At 36.1% G+C, this 13,518-nt stretch overlaps 1 protein-coding gene across 6 annotated transcripts in view; it reads right to left on the bottom strand.

Moving 5' to 3' along the window:
* Positions 1–13,518, bottom strand: part of LOC106872464 (chordin-like protein 2) — a 134,069-nt gene that overhangs the window by 21,054 nt on the left and 99,497 nt on the right. For all 6 annotated transcript variants that reach the window (XM_089348528.1, XM_089348527.1, XM_089348531.1 and 3 more), the window contains 3 exons: positions 8,340–8,410; positions 4,385–4,494; positions 3,569–3,668 (listed from right to left, as the gene is read on the bottom strand). In XM_089348528.1, the coding sequence (XP_089204654.1) occupies positions 3,569–3,668; positions 4,385–4,494; positions 8,340–8,410 (281 nt within the window). The remainder of the gene's footprint in view (positions 1–3,568; positions 3,669–4,384; positions 4,495–8,339; positions 8,411–13,518) is intronic.

Genomic DNA, 13,518 nt, shown 5'->3' on the forward strand with positions numbered 1-13,518 from the left:
TGATAATTACTTTTTTTCCACAGGGGTGCGGGAAAATTACAGTAAAGAAAAAAACAAATGTGGAAAACTGACATGAGAAACAATTTACAGAAGGAACAAAATAAGGCGTCCTAATAGGAAGACAGCCACCATAAGCCAATCAAGGAACCCGATAGACCCCCGAGTTCTCTCTCAAAGGCACGTATCCTCTCCCAACTATATGCCAAAGTCAACAGACGCATGTTAGAGTAGGAATTGTCTTAAATGAGAGAGCGGAAAAACAAAGAGATGGCCTGTAAATTACAAATAGTAATAATAATAATAATAATAATAATAATAATAATAATAATAATAGAAACTAATAATGAAAGTAAAGTCATTACGAAGAGCAGTAACTTTTCTTTATACAAAGCTTGTCTTCAACCCTTACAAATTTTAACAAGATTATGCTATATAGAAATCTATACAGAGTCAATAGTGAAAGAAATCGAATATTTTAGGTGATGAATATAGACAAAATATGAATGACTAGGAACGAGAGTATAGTCTGGTAAAGAAATAACAAAATTGTAACCAAAATATTTGTTTCAAATTTTGGCACAGGGCCAGCAATTTCGGGAGAGGGGGAAAAGTCGATTACATCGACCCCCAATGCTTAACTGGTGCTTGTTTTATCGACTCTGAACGGACGAAAGGCAAAATCGACCTTGGCGGCATTTGAATTCAGAAGGTAAAGACGAACGAAATGTTGCTGCGCATTTTTGCCCAGCGTGCTAACGATTCTGCCAGCTCACAGCCTTAAATTCTAGAAATATTGGTTTCAAATTTTGGCACAAGGCCAGCAATTTCTAAGGTGGGGACTAGTCGATTACATCAATTCCAGTGTTCAACTGGTACTTATTTTATCGACCCTGAAAGAATGGATCAAAGGCGAATTCGATCTCAGCGTATTTTGAACTCAAGATTCTGGAAATATTAACGATGAGTATTGCCCAGATGTATCAAATTTACGTTCAACAAATGCAAAATAGTTGTGTAGATAACAGAGAAGAGAGGATTGACAATCAGTGGCAGCTCATGGATAAAATTAGTAGGGTACTGCTTCAGAAAATTTTTAGCCATTGTTTTAATACTATGTAAAAGGAAGCAAACATGAAAGGAATATTTATACTTAAACTTGATCGGTTCGCGTTTCAGCCACTGCCAGGTAGTGTTTTTAATTTGTTCATTGAACACTGCCGCAAATTCCCCCTTGCTTTTCAACCCCACCTAAATCACAAAATAAGGGGGCGAAATGTGCCCTATTTTTCAAATCCTGATAGTAACACTGAAGCTGGAAGCAGGATAATAATCTAATTTTACACTTTATCACCTTCAAGAATATAAACACGTTTTCAATCACAACACACGCTGAGTCAAAAAAGAAACACTGCCTTTCAACTGACACTGTCGTTCACGCAGTGCTTTCTCTCCCTAGTGTGAAGCTTTCTATCTGGGACATGTGAACATGTGCACAACAGCCAAACCCCGCGTCGCTGGAACTGTGAAACGCTCAGTTCTATACAAGGATTTTCGTATTTTTTTCATAAACTAGGGGATGGCTACTGACATTAAGCTTAAGGATTATATAATGTACAAGTATAAAGAAAGAATTAAAGAAAAAAGAATCATTATATTGAACGTTATCGATAACAGTTCCTATACATGAGCCGCCACTGTTGACAATACAAACAGCTTGTTCTATTGGAAAAGGAATATTCAAAAGCTTTTCCTTTCTCTCTCTCTCTCTCTCTCTATCTACCTACCTACCTATCTATCTATCTACCTCTACTTTGATGCTAACATATTTAACCAGCATGTTAAACTAGACTGGATGCAAACACCAGTGCTATGGGATGACAAACCATCTCCTGCATGTGGATGATTTCAAGATGTATGCTCAAAGTGACCAAAAATACTGAACGTTCACTTGAGTATACGATTTACACATTTATTTGGGAAATTGACATGAAATTCTATTCAGAAAAATGCACCAAAGCCATCTTGACAAGAGAGAAACTTAATGATTAACCAAATTAGCAACAGCAATAAGACGTTAAAGAGAAGATAATATGGGAATGAGAACAAGGACAGACTTACAAATATTTATGAATTAGCGAACTTGACATAGAACAGCATACAGAAATGGAAGGAAAGTTTAGCAATGAATACTACAGATGCTTTGGATATTGCACTTTCCAGCTTACAGTTCTAGATTTTCCTACTAGAGATGGAAAATCCAGGGTGCAAGGCTGAGGTCTAAGGGCTTTTGATCGGAGCCTCATTCCAAAACATTCCGAAAAGAAACTATTACATGATATAAAAATTATAGACAACCCGTGAATTAAAAAAAGAAACTATTCTGATTCATAATGTAGTTTTCTATAAATAAGTGCCTTAAAAATGAGAGATTTAAAGAAATATATAGCTCAAACCTCCGGACTTAAAAATAATAGGATAACTAGTTACTATTTACATATTACATAGAGTACTCTCGATGCAATTGGTGGGTGGGTGGGGGGAACGCATATAACAAAACACTGCACAAAGCCAAACAAGCGCTTGGTTATGAAATGAACTACAGGAATAATATTTAGAGATGTTGAGTGACCCATGCCTTTTCAAGTTCATTGGTATTGCAATTAAAGAAAAGCAATGACATTTGACATGATTAAAAAAAATTAAGCACAAAATCTTAAATTTATTGTTAATAAGACTTTGGTGAAACTTAATTTTTCGGAACGACATCCCAAATGAGTGAAATCATCAAAAGATCATACACCATTGGTAGCTAACTCTGCCCTTGAAATGCATGAAATACGGAGTATCGCCTTATTGCACTAATTAAAACAATTAGTCAGTGGTATACGAACAAATATACGTTTCTTGATGGGATTTAAATCTTGGAAGTTTCCTTCGAAAGAAAATAATCAGCTTACAACTTGCATGTATGTAGGCAATCTTTCTTCTAGTAACTAAGATCGTGCAAGAATATGTAGTCACCTTTATGGAAATTGTCATTTATCAGAAATAAAAGTTAGATATTCGTACAAATTCCTGAGTTAAGAAACATCTCAATTTATCTTAATACAGGGAAAAGATGAGTAATTATTCATAATCAACACGAATACAGTAAGAGGTGTCCATGTTAATTGGCGTTTTTCCTCTTACTCCAAAAAATCCGGTTTCTATTGCCGATATTTCTGAGAAGACAAATATAATTAAGTGTTCTATTTTGAAACACAATGAAACACTTGCGGTAACGCTTGATCTAGTCACAACTCCTCAGACGTTTTATATATCGATTTACTTAAATCAAAAGAACGACTGCAAAAAGCTTGAATGTATATCATGCCGTAAGAAATACGACTATGAAATGATGATATTCTAAATTCTATTATTTTGTTTTTACAAAACAAGTTATCAGTCGATCATGTAAGATCAATTATTAGTTGACCTTTTCGTGGACATCGACTTATCACTAAATTCTCCAAGATATTGAACTAATTATGATTACGAAGAAGGTAATTTGAAATAACGGAAAACTTACCTTCACATTCAGGACAGCAACGGTTTGGTAATATTTTAGGAGCAACACACTTCGGTTGAGGGCAGTCCAATGTCAAATGGACGCAATGGACAATTGCTTTCTGTTGGGTGCAACACATATGGAGGTAAGATAAATAATAAATGACGCTGAAAAGGATGATGCATAAGCATCACACTATCAAATTTTCATTACACAGAATTGGCTGTAAATTTCGTTACGATATTAACAAGACAAAACTTTACACTATTTGCTTGCTACATCACTGTTCGATCGATTATCAAACTCATCTGAATATTAACAACTCTTAGAGACTATGAAATATTGCAATTGGTTGGCGAATGGTAAATGCATTTAATTTTATTTTATATCGTTATTTGAAATAAAATCATCGTCGAATTCAAGTGTCTAACGGACACTTGTAACCGGCGATGCAATCGTCTGACTCATTGTATTTCGAAAGACATCGTTCTTTTACCGACAGCGATTGGTTCAAATTAATTAAACACTGGTTTCTTCATTATCTTTAAACTCTATTCAACCATGCCCATGGGACTAGTTTACTGGAGCTAGTTAATATAATGGGTTTAGGATTTGTACTGTAATGTATTACTCGTATCAATTACTTAAGTTTTGAGTCAAACTGTTCCATTGTGAAAGATATTTGTTAGGTTCGCCTCTATTTTGGATAACTGAAAACGACAGCAACTTTATTTGTAACTGGTAGCTCTAATTTGGGAATTCTGCATTCAACATAGGTTAAATGTGGGCTGCTGGCTGAACGACAGAGCGCGAGTTAAGAAAAAATAATCTACTTACCGGTAAACAGGTACAGTTAGCGCAGGGCATGGTTCCAAAGGGTGCCAGTACGGGGTGCCAAGTGGCTCCTATTGGGTATTGTTGATCATTCAATGTACACACTTCTGCAACTAAAAGAAAACAGACATCATTAAAAGTACATATATCGTGTACACGAGCGCGTGCACACGCACATGTACCCCCCCCCCCCACGATAAATGGATAAGAAGAGAGTTTTGATAGGAGATTCGTATGCTAAACACAGTCAAAAGCTTTGCTAATGTTGAGGGTGACAATACTACTTCCATCAAATTTCTCTATGGCGGGAGCCCACAGCATGGTAACTTTGGAGAATAGGTTACCAATGGGTCTGGTTCTATAAGTGGTACTGGCTGGTCATTTAGGGGAGAGAGAGAGAGAGAGAGAGAGAGAGAGAGAGAGAGAGAGAGAGAAGTTGTAAACCATCATTGTTAAGGTCAGAGCGGCTGCCTTCCTTGGGAATGACTGAAACTCGTTGTAGATGGACCCCGATAAAAAGTAAGACATTGGAATGTTTGGTGAGTATAGGGGCAAGCTCTGGGGCACAATATTTGAGGGTAATGAAAGAGACATTGTCAGAGCAGGTGTTCTCGGTCTGAAGCAATCGGTGGAGTTTTCGGACTTGTTATATGTGGATGCAAAGTGGAGTACCTAATAGATTAGCATGGGATAGATTCGGTGGGGTTATGCCAAGTACACGCAGTGGGAAGTTGGATGTAAAGTGGGCAACGAAAATGGTAGCTTTCTCTGCAGAATTAGTGCTCCTGTAGCCTGAATTGTTGAGAAATATAGGAAAACAGGATTCTGCAAAGTTGTACGGAGATTCTTTTGGCAAGAAATCAGCAGGATCGGCTGCTACTTTGGAGGCAGAATAGCATGAGAGCTGTGAGGTGCATGAAGATACCTTTTGTGATTTGGATAGAAGTCTTAAAAGAAATGCCACTCCGTTTTGGAGAGTGGAGAAAATTCTGATGTAAGATTTTTTTGTTGTTGCTTTAGCTGCAGCAGCACAGACACGAACAAACCACTTGCTGTACTTAGGACATAAAGTTTTGCGTGTTTGAGACGAGAAGAGCATGCCTAGAAAGACAGTTTCAGTTACCTACTTAACTGGCACTAATACTTTTAGCGATAATTAGTATAAAACTGGAAGACTTGAAACACTGTCCAATTTGGCAGCAGCAAGGATAGGGAGAGTTGCGACGACCGATATGTGCAAAGAAAGTTATTGTTTAGTAGGGACTAGGTTTGGCAGTGTAAAAGAGATCAAGCGTATTTAAATTGCCTGTGTCGGCCTGCGATGTATGTAGGGGAGACCGGGTCTAGTTGTTACATTTTTTTTTGCCTTGGCACCCACATAAATGAACGCAGCTGAAATTTTTTTTCAGATTTAATTAGTAAAACATCTTCCATTGTGTTGATAAAAGCATCATTTCTTGTGTCCTGGTGAAGTTTTCGCTACTATTCTGCGTGGGAGATATCGATCTTGTATACAGTCGACATACGTTATATCATAGATCAGCTTGTAAAGGATTTAAGCAGTAATAGCTTTTGCAGCTATTAAATAACACTCTTTTGGTGACCCATAACTACAGAGAGTGGGCAAGGACAGGCCGTGACTTATTGATTCTATAGTCGTCACAGCGACTGGCTAGTGGATACCAGTTTATTTATGAATGGCCCGACCATAAACATTGCATTGGCTTACATGATTACCAGAACGTAAAGGAATGTACTTAAATACTGCAAAGTATTTGATTCGATGCATTATCGATTCTTCTACTTCTGTTTTGAGAACAATCACAAACTCAATTTGTTATAGAAGAGAGCTATAGTTGATATATATTATTGATTCGCTAGAGAAACGAAGTACAAAACGTGCTTTATATTGGGATTTGAACACTAACCGCTGAGGGCTGAGACTAAAATACTCTTAGAGTTGTTTAGTGCAAGAATTGTAAATAACTGTTCGTAACCTGAAGTACGGGCGATAGATTTGTCCCATACACTGATCTTCGAATTTGACTGGTACTCTTTTTTTTTCAACTTCGAAAGAATGAAAAGCAAAGTAGACCTCGGTGGAATACGAACTCAGAACGTAAAAATACTTATTGCACAGCATTTTGTCTAACGCACTAACAGTTCTCGCTATCACCGACCTCAGAGAACTGCGAATAATAATTTCATTTTTATGAAAGCTATAAAATCTTGTGAGTTACTGCGTCAGGATATTAAAAAAAAAAATATTGCTAATCAAATTGTCATATTATTTGGAATCATTACAACTGAAATATAGAACACAGCTAAACTTAAAGCTAAACTTTGGTATGGGAAGACTGGCTCCACTATTTTTAATGTAGCAGCCGATCGACCTTAAGTTTGGCGCGAGGCTCTAAATTTCGGAACAAAATTGATTAAACTGCCGAGATAGAGAAGTTATCAATTTGCTTGTTTGTTCAATGAAGCCAGCGTGAACGTATTATTCGCTTCAACACCTTTCATATATACTCTGTGGGCATCGTCTGGTCGGGCCGAATAGGGGATTGAAGATAGGTCGGAAGTTGACAAGTCGACGGGCAAGTAAGTTGTACAACTCCACTGAACTGGACACTGTATATACTGCTAAGCAGCCGTCCCGTGACTGACAGAAAGCTGGCTTTTCTTCAGTTTTATATGCTTGCCCGTCACTATCGGATTTCTCTCGAGAAAACACTGAAACATTAGGGGTGTCTTATAATAGCCGCCAAAGTGTCTAAAGAGATAATAGAAAATTTAGTCTTGGTTGATGGGATACTTGAAATTGTCGAATATAAATTTGTGCCCCAGACATATGCAAACAAAGAAACTTACGATTGAAGATATACGAGCCCTGTTGCTACAGACGAACACAAAACAATTTCTCAACACTGAAATGACAGTAACTGGTAAAGTCAAGTCGAATTATGCTCACATGTATACATCCATATATTTCAAATACAGACAGGTTACACATACGTACTACACACTCTTAAAGTTACTTCTCTCTCACACACACGCACACTGTATTTTGACCGAAAAATTCGTTCATATATAACACGCACATTTTATTATACAGTAAATTAAAGAACAAGAAAGTGTCAAGTAAATACACAGAGTAAAAATGTATGAGAATTTGTATGCGCAGGCATATGTGTGTGACTGAGGAGATCGCTTCGTTTTAAATTCAATGGACAAGTGTCGTCTACTATAGTTTCGTGTTAAAAAATTCATGTGCATGGAATTTCACCCACGGAAACTATGCGGTCGCATATGTAAACAGTGTGCGTGCGCGTATACATACATACATACATACATACATACATACATACATACATACATATAATTTTATTCTTTTACTTGATTCAGTCATTTGACTGCAGCCATGCTGGAGCACCGCCTTAAAGGATTTTAGTCGAAGACACAGTTACGGGGACACAAACACACCAGCATCGGTTGTCAAGCGAAGGCGGGAGTGGAGTGGCAAACACACACACACACACACACACACACACACACACACACACACACACACACACACACACACACACACGCACACACACACACACATATATGTATATATACGACAGGCTTCTTTCAGTTTCCGTCTACCAAATTCTCTCTCAAGGCTTGGGACAGCCCAAGACACTTGCTCAAGGTGCCAAGCAGTGGAACTGAACCCGGAACCATGTGGTAGGGAAGCAAAAATACAACCACTGGTAAAAAAAGAAAAAATGTGTCGGCACTTAATCAGTTGATGTTAAACAGTTAAATAGCTTTTTAAAGACCAGCTTTTATAATTAAGTGCTTTCATTCCAATGTTAGATTATTTTTAGTAGGCACAATAATAACAAAAATTACAATCACAACTGGTTACTATTAATAGTTCGCAAGAATTTACTAATGAGAATAACTAACTTACCGTCTTTTCCTTTAGTACTTCTGGCCATCGTCCGACAAAGAAAGAAAAGTAATAAAGCAATCTGTTTTAACCTGTAACAGAAATAAAGAGATTTATATTGACATATTGACTTTATATAATAACAGCACATTCTTGTAAATTTCAGGTATGTTTCAGTAATCCTACATTAATATATACATTAATATATACATATATATTATTATATATTATTATATATACATATATATATTATTATTTTTCTGTAATAATGCCCTTTATATAATATATATATATATATATATATATATATATATATATATATATATATATATATATATATATCAACAATGTAACTACACATATGCCATTGGTGATATCTTTTCCGGCTTTGGATTTTCTCCTTTCTTCTTTGCGACGAAGTGCTATACTCGAAGCGTCAAACTCTCTTTTTTCACTGAGCATCAAGCTAATACATTTCTTGTGCACGTCCTCACGTTTGGTTTTTATTCGTTTATTTGAATTGACTATATATATAATTGAGATTCAGTTGAATTAGGTACTTAAGTTGAAGCACCAAGTCACTCCGGTATAATCCGCACATCTCGAAGTAAGATGAATAAAAAGGGTACTGCATTCAAATTGATGTAATGATTGCATAATTCAATTAAATGGAACCGCTTGAAACGATCGTACTGCATTACTACTTGATATCCTGTTGCTTATTTATTTTGATTATATATACATATATATACATATATATATATATGTATATATTCAGGATCAAATAAAAAGAAGACAACAAACGAAAAAAATATCACACACACACACACACACACACACACACACACACACACACACACACACACACACACACACACACACACATAATTCACAAAAACGTGTAGTAAATAAACAACCGAACGTATACTAAATACACAGGCGAACAGAAAACAGAAGGCCACCAACTTCTCATCAGTTATCTGCCAAAGGGTCAAACGCAGCTGTTTCGGCAGCATTTCATAGATGCATTCTTAGATGACACTGTAGCAAAAACACGCCATCATCAGGCAAATTTTAAACACGTAAATAGGTAAGGTGGTAGAAACAGAAAATAACCGGTTCACCAATTGCCATGGTGAAACAAGTGATATTTTGAGGAAGAGCAGCAGAGTTTATGAAGAACGTGAGGCAGAGACACAGAAGGCATGGTTCTGACTGGTGAATAGGGGGCAGTTATGGTTGTATAAAAGAATCAAAAGGCTTGGAATCAACTATGGATTGGGTCTACCGTTTATATTGGATTTAGTATCTATGTATATATGTACATGTCTATGTCTGTCTAGCTATCTACCTCTCTCTCTCACTCTCTCTCTCTCTCTTTCTGTCTGTCTGTCTGTCTGTCCATCCATCCATCTATCTATCTATCTATCTATCTATCTATCTATCTATCTATCTATCTATCTATCTATCTAGATGGATGTGTGTGTGTTTATATACATACAGTATAGTAGCAACAAATGACAACTAATCAGTTAGTTCAACTTACTGTGAGCTTGATACTAAGTGCCGAGCCATTCCTAGTGTCCTACATATCGATATACCTAGATCCTAATGAATCCTGTAACTGATCGCTGTCTGTCTGTCTCAATGTCCCATCCTGTTTTACAAGTGTCGACAATCATGGGCTGCCATACCAAAATCTGAAGTTTTATGGATTTTCTTTGGAAAGATACAACAGTGGTTTGTCTGCAAGTTATTTACTCTCCCGAGCTCTCCTTTGAGGCGCAGGACATATTTAACCCTTATGCAGGGGTACCGGTCCACGTGACATTTCAGCATTCCCTACATTAGTGGGCCTGTGTGACATGTTTAGAGCCCAGCCAACCCCTGAGTACTGCATACCTTAACCACAGAACGATCTTCTGTCATTTGATCTATAACTGGAAACTTTTCATATTCCGAGTCAGGGTGAACTTGGAAGTAGTGGTGACTATAGACTAACTCTATACAACTCAAAACCTCTGAACTCCTGAAGTGAAGCCTCACAAGCACATGCAGTTTAATGTCTCATTCAGCGCCAAAATTATACAGTAACAGCAACAACAATAATTGTCATCTTAATGCTAACTCTAGTCAAGAAAGACAGTGACAGACTGGAGCAAGCTATGACAGATCTGCCGCAGAAGAAAATATGTCAATGATGAAGACGCAAAAAGTGAAGAAACACTCCAACAAACCAAGTACTTGATCGATCAAACGATTAGTCAAGCAATCAATTAGTTAAATAATTACTTTTAACTAATTGAATAATAGTAATCCTTTCTGACGACATTGGGTCCAGAGGGTAGCTGATTTTCACAACAGAGCACATTTTTTTCTCTCGTGGTCCACACAACATTTTCTGGTCTGTTGGGTTTTAAATTGAGGGCTGTTTAAATTTTTCTTGTATGTATTGTTTTGGCAACAATCAATGACACTTCCATGAGATTGGAAGAATGGACTAGCCGAACTCTTATAAAGAGTAGCGTATTGGTGAGTCGGAGGAAGTCGTTGAGAGTTTGCATTTATTGGAGTATTGTGTTTAGTAGAGTAATTTGAAGTACGTCGTGTGAAGACAGTTGTGTCTATCTCCGCTTCGTGAAATTTGTATATCCAACATATTGAAGGATATAAAATGTATGTTATGTACGTATATCTATGAAGGTAAGTATATATACGTATTTGCATGTATATATAAATATATATATATATATATATATATATATATATATATATATATATATATATATATATATATATATATATATATATATATATATATATATATATATATTATTTTCGATAAACATATCCATCCATTAATCCCTGTCTGTCTGTCTATCTATCTATCTACATGCAAACATATATATCCGTACATACATATGTGTGTATGGTAAGAAAAATTCAGCGTTCGTTGCACACGGAAGTGCGAACAAAAATGAAGTAAATCGTCATTCATATTGTTTGAATCTGAGAAAGCAATTGTTTGATTAATTAATTTATTAATTAGCTAAATAATTATCTAATTAGTAATTTTAGTGAAACCATAGAATGTACAACATAATTCAGAAGTCAACAAAGATTCTATCAGTCCACAAAAATAGGACTCGAACTCACCAGCTTTTGAAGATTCTCTCCTTTATTTCTAACTCGTGTTTCTACCCTTTCTTTTTCATCTTTCTGCCCTTTTCGTCTTTAAAATCCTGCACCAAATTCTCCAACTCTTCCCCCTCGTTACATCTCCGTTTCCATATATAGATATGGGCAAATTTATGCCCTTTTAGACGTTGCAAGTAATTATGCACTGATATACGCATGTGTAAGCACTTATTGGATAGGGAAAAATATATGTGTTTTCTCTGATAGGATGATTACATTGTTTTACAACATTTTATTCCTTCAGGAATAATATCAATGTTTTCTTCGAAACATGTCGGAAGTATTAAGATTTGAATAACAGTTGCGTTTAACTCCATTTCTTAATATATATATATATCTATTAAAATTTATATTAATCAAAGGACATACTGAGTGTGTCTGCCTGTTAGAGATAACAGTCAAAACTTATTTAAACTGCCGCAAAATAACACTGACAATGACTACCGGAATCAACTGTCTGCGAACATACGGGTTAAGAAAATAATTCAACATAGCAATATAGCATTCAGCTTTATATTTTTGGAGATTCTTTCATCGTAGTAACAAGTGCTGAGGAAGGTGAGGCTATAATTCGAGTCCAGAAACCGGTCCACGTGAGTCTAAATACTAGAAAATATATAGCTAGATGCTGTATTGGTATGTTGGATGATTTTCTTGACCAGTATGCTCGCACAAGGTTGATTTCTGTAGTTATTGTCAGTGTTATTTTTCGGCGGTTTAAATATGAGTTTTGACTGTTATTTCCAGCAGGTAGACATACACAGTATGTACTTTAATTAATACAATTTTTAATCCTTCAGTTATTTAATGCTTTTTGAGGGCCTACAATCGCCTATATTATTAATTCTGTTATTATCAATTGAATTATTTGGATCTATTTTAAAACGGGGGCGCCAGTATTTTCTTAACGAAACACTAACGAAACACTTCGAAACTTGCAACACTGATAGAATGCGTCATATAAAACATCTTTTACTCTTAGTCTTCTTAACAAAAAAAAAAAAGGAATTCGCAAGTTATTCCATGTTAAAGTTGTCGTATTTCTGTAATTTCAACCAATCACTGACGTCTATTCAGCTGAATAGAGTTACTGCTGGGCGGTCATAAAAATGTTATTCCCTGTGACATATTTCATCCGGTTTAATCGTAATTTATACGCATATATTGTTTATATAATAAATTACGCTGTGCGTATCTATGTGTGTAACAATTTTAGAGTTCGGATTCTAGAGTTAGGGTTAGTTTTAGGGTTAGGGTTAGGGTTAAGTCGGGTTAGGGTTAAGTCGGGTTAGGGTTAGGGGATTAATACGATATACACCGTTACAGCGCTAACTGTTTTCAACTGAATAGACGTCAGTGATTAGTAGAAATTATCGAAATAAGACAATTTTTTACATGAAATAAATTCGAATACAAAAATTTTTTTCTGTTCTATAACACAAAATAGATAAGTATACGAAGTTTGAAAGTCTTTCGGTACCAAAAACACTACATAAAACATTAATGAAAACTGGTGCCCCCGTTTTAAACTAGATCCAATTATTTTACCCTAGATAATAATAGAGTAAATAATATCTTTGCAAATATTTTCTGCCGAATATACTATAAAACTGTAAATCAAAGTTCTTTATATTTGTATAATAAATGCTTGCTTTACCTTTATCAATGTTAGTCCATTTTTTTGAAGGCGGTGAGCTGGCAGAAACGTTAGCACGCCGGGCAAAATGCTTAGCGGTATTTCGTCTGCCGTTACGTTCTGAGGTCAAATTCCACCGAGGTCGACTTTGCCTTTCATCCTTTCGGGGTCGATAAATTAAGTAGCAGTTACGCACTGGGGTCGATGTAATCGACTTAATCCCGTTGTCTGTCCTTGTTTGTCCCCTCTATGTTTAGCCCCTTGTGGGCAATAAAGAAATAAGAAACGTTAGCACGCCGGGCGAAATGTTTAGCGGTATTCCGTCTGTCTTTACGATCTGAGTTCAAATTCCGCCGAGGTCGACTT

The sequence above is a fragment of the Octopus bimaculoides genome, chromosome 3 (assembly GCF_046866305.1).
Source record: "Octopus bimaculoides isolate indiv1 chromosome 3, ASM4686630v1, whole genome shotgun sequence".
NCBI lineage: Eukaryota > Metazoa > Mollusca > Cephalopoda > Octopoda > Octopodidae > Octopus > Octopus bimaculoides.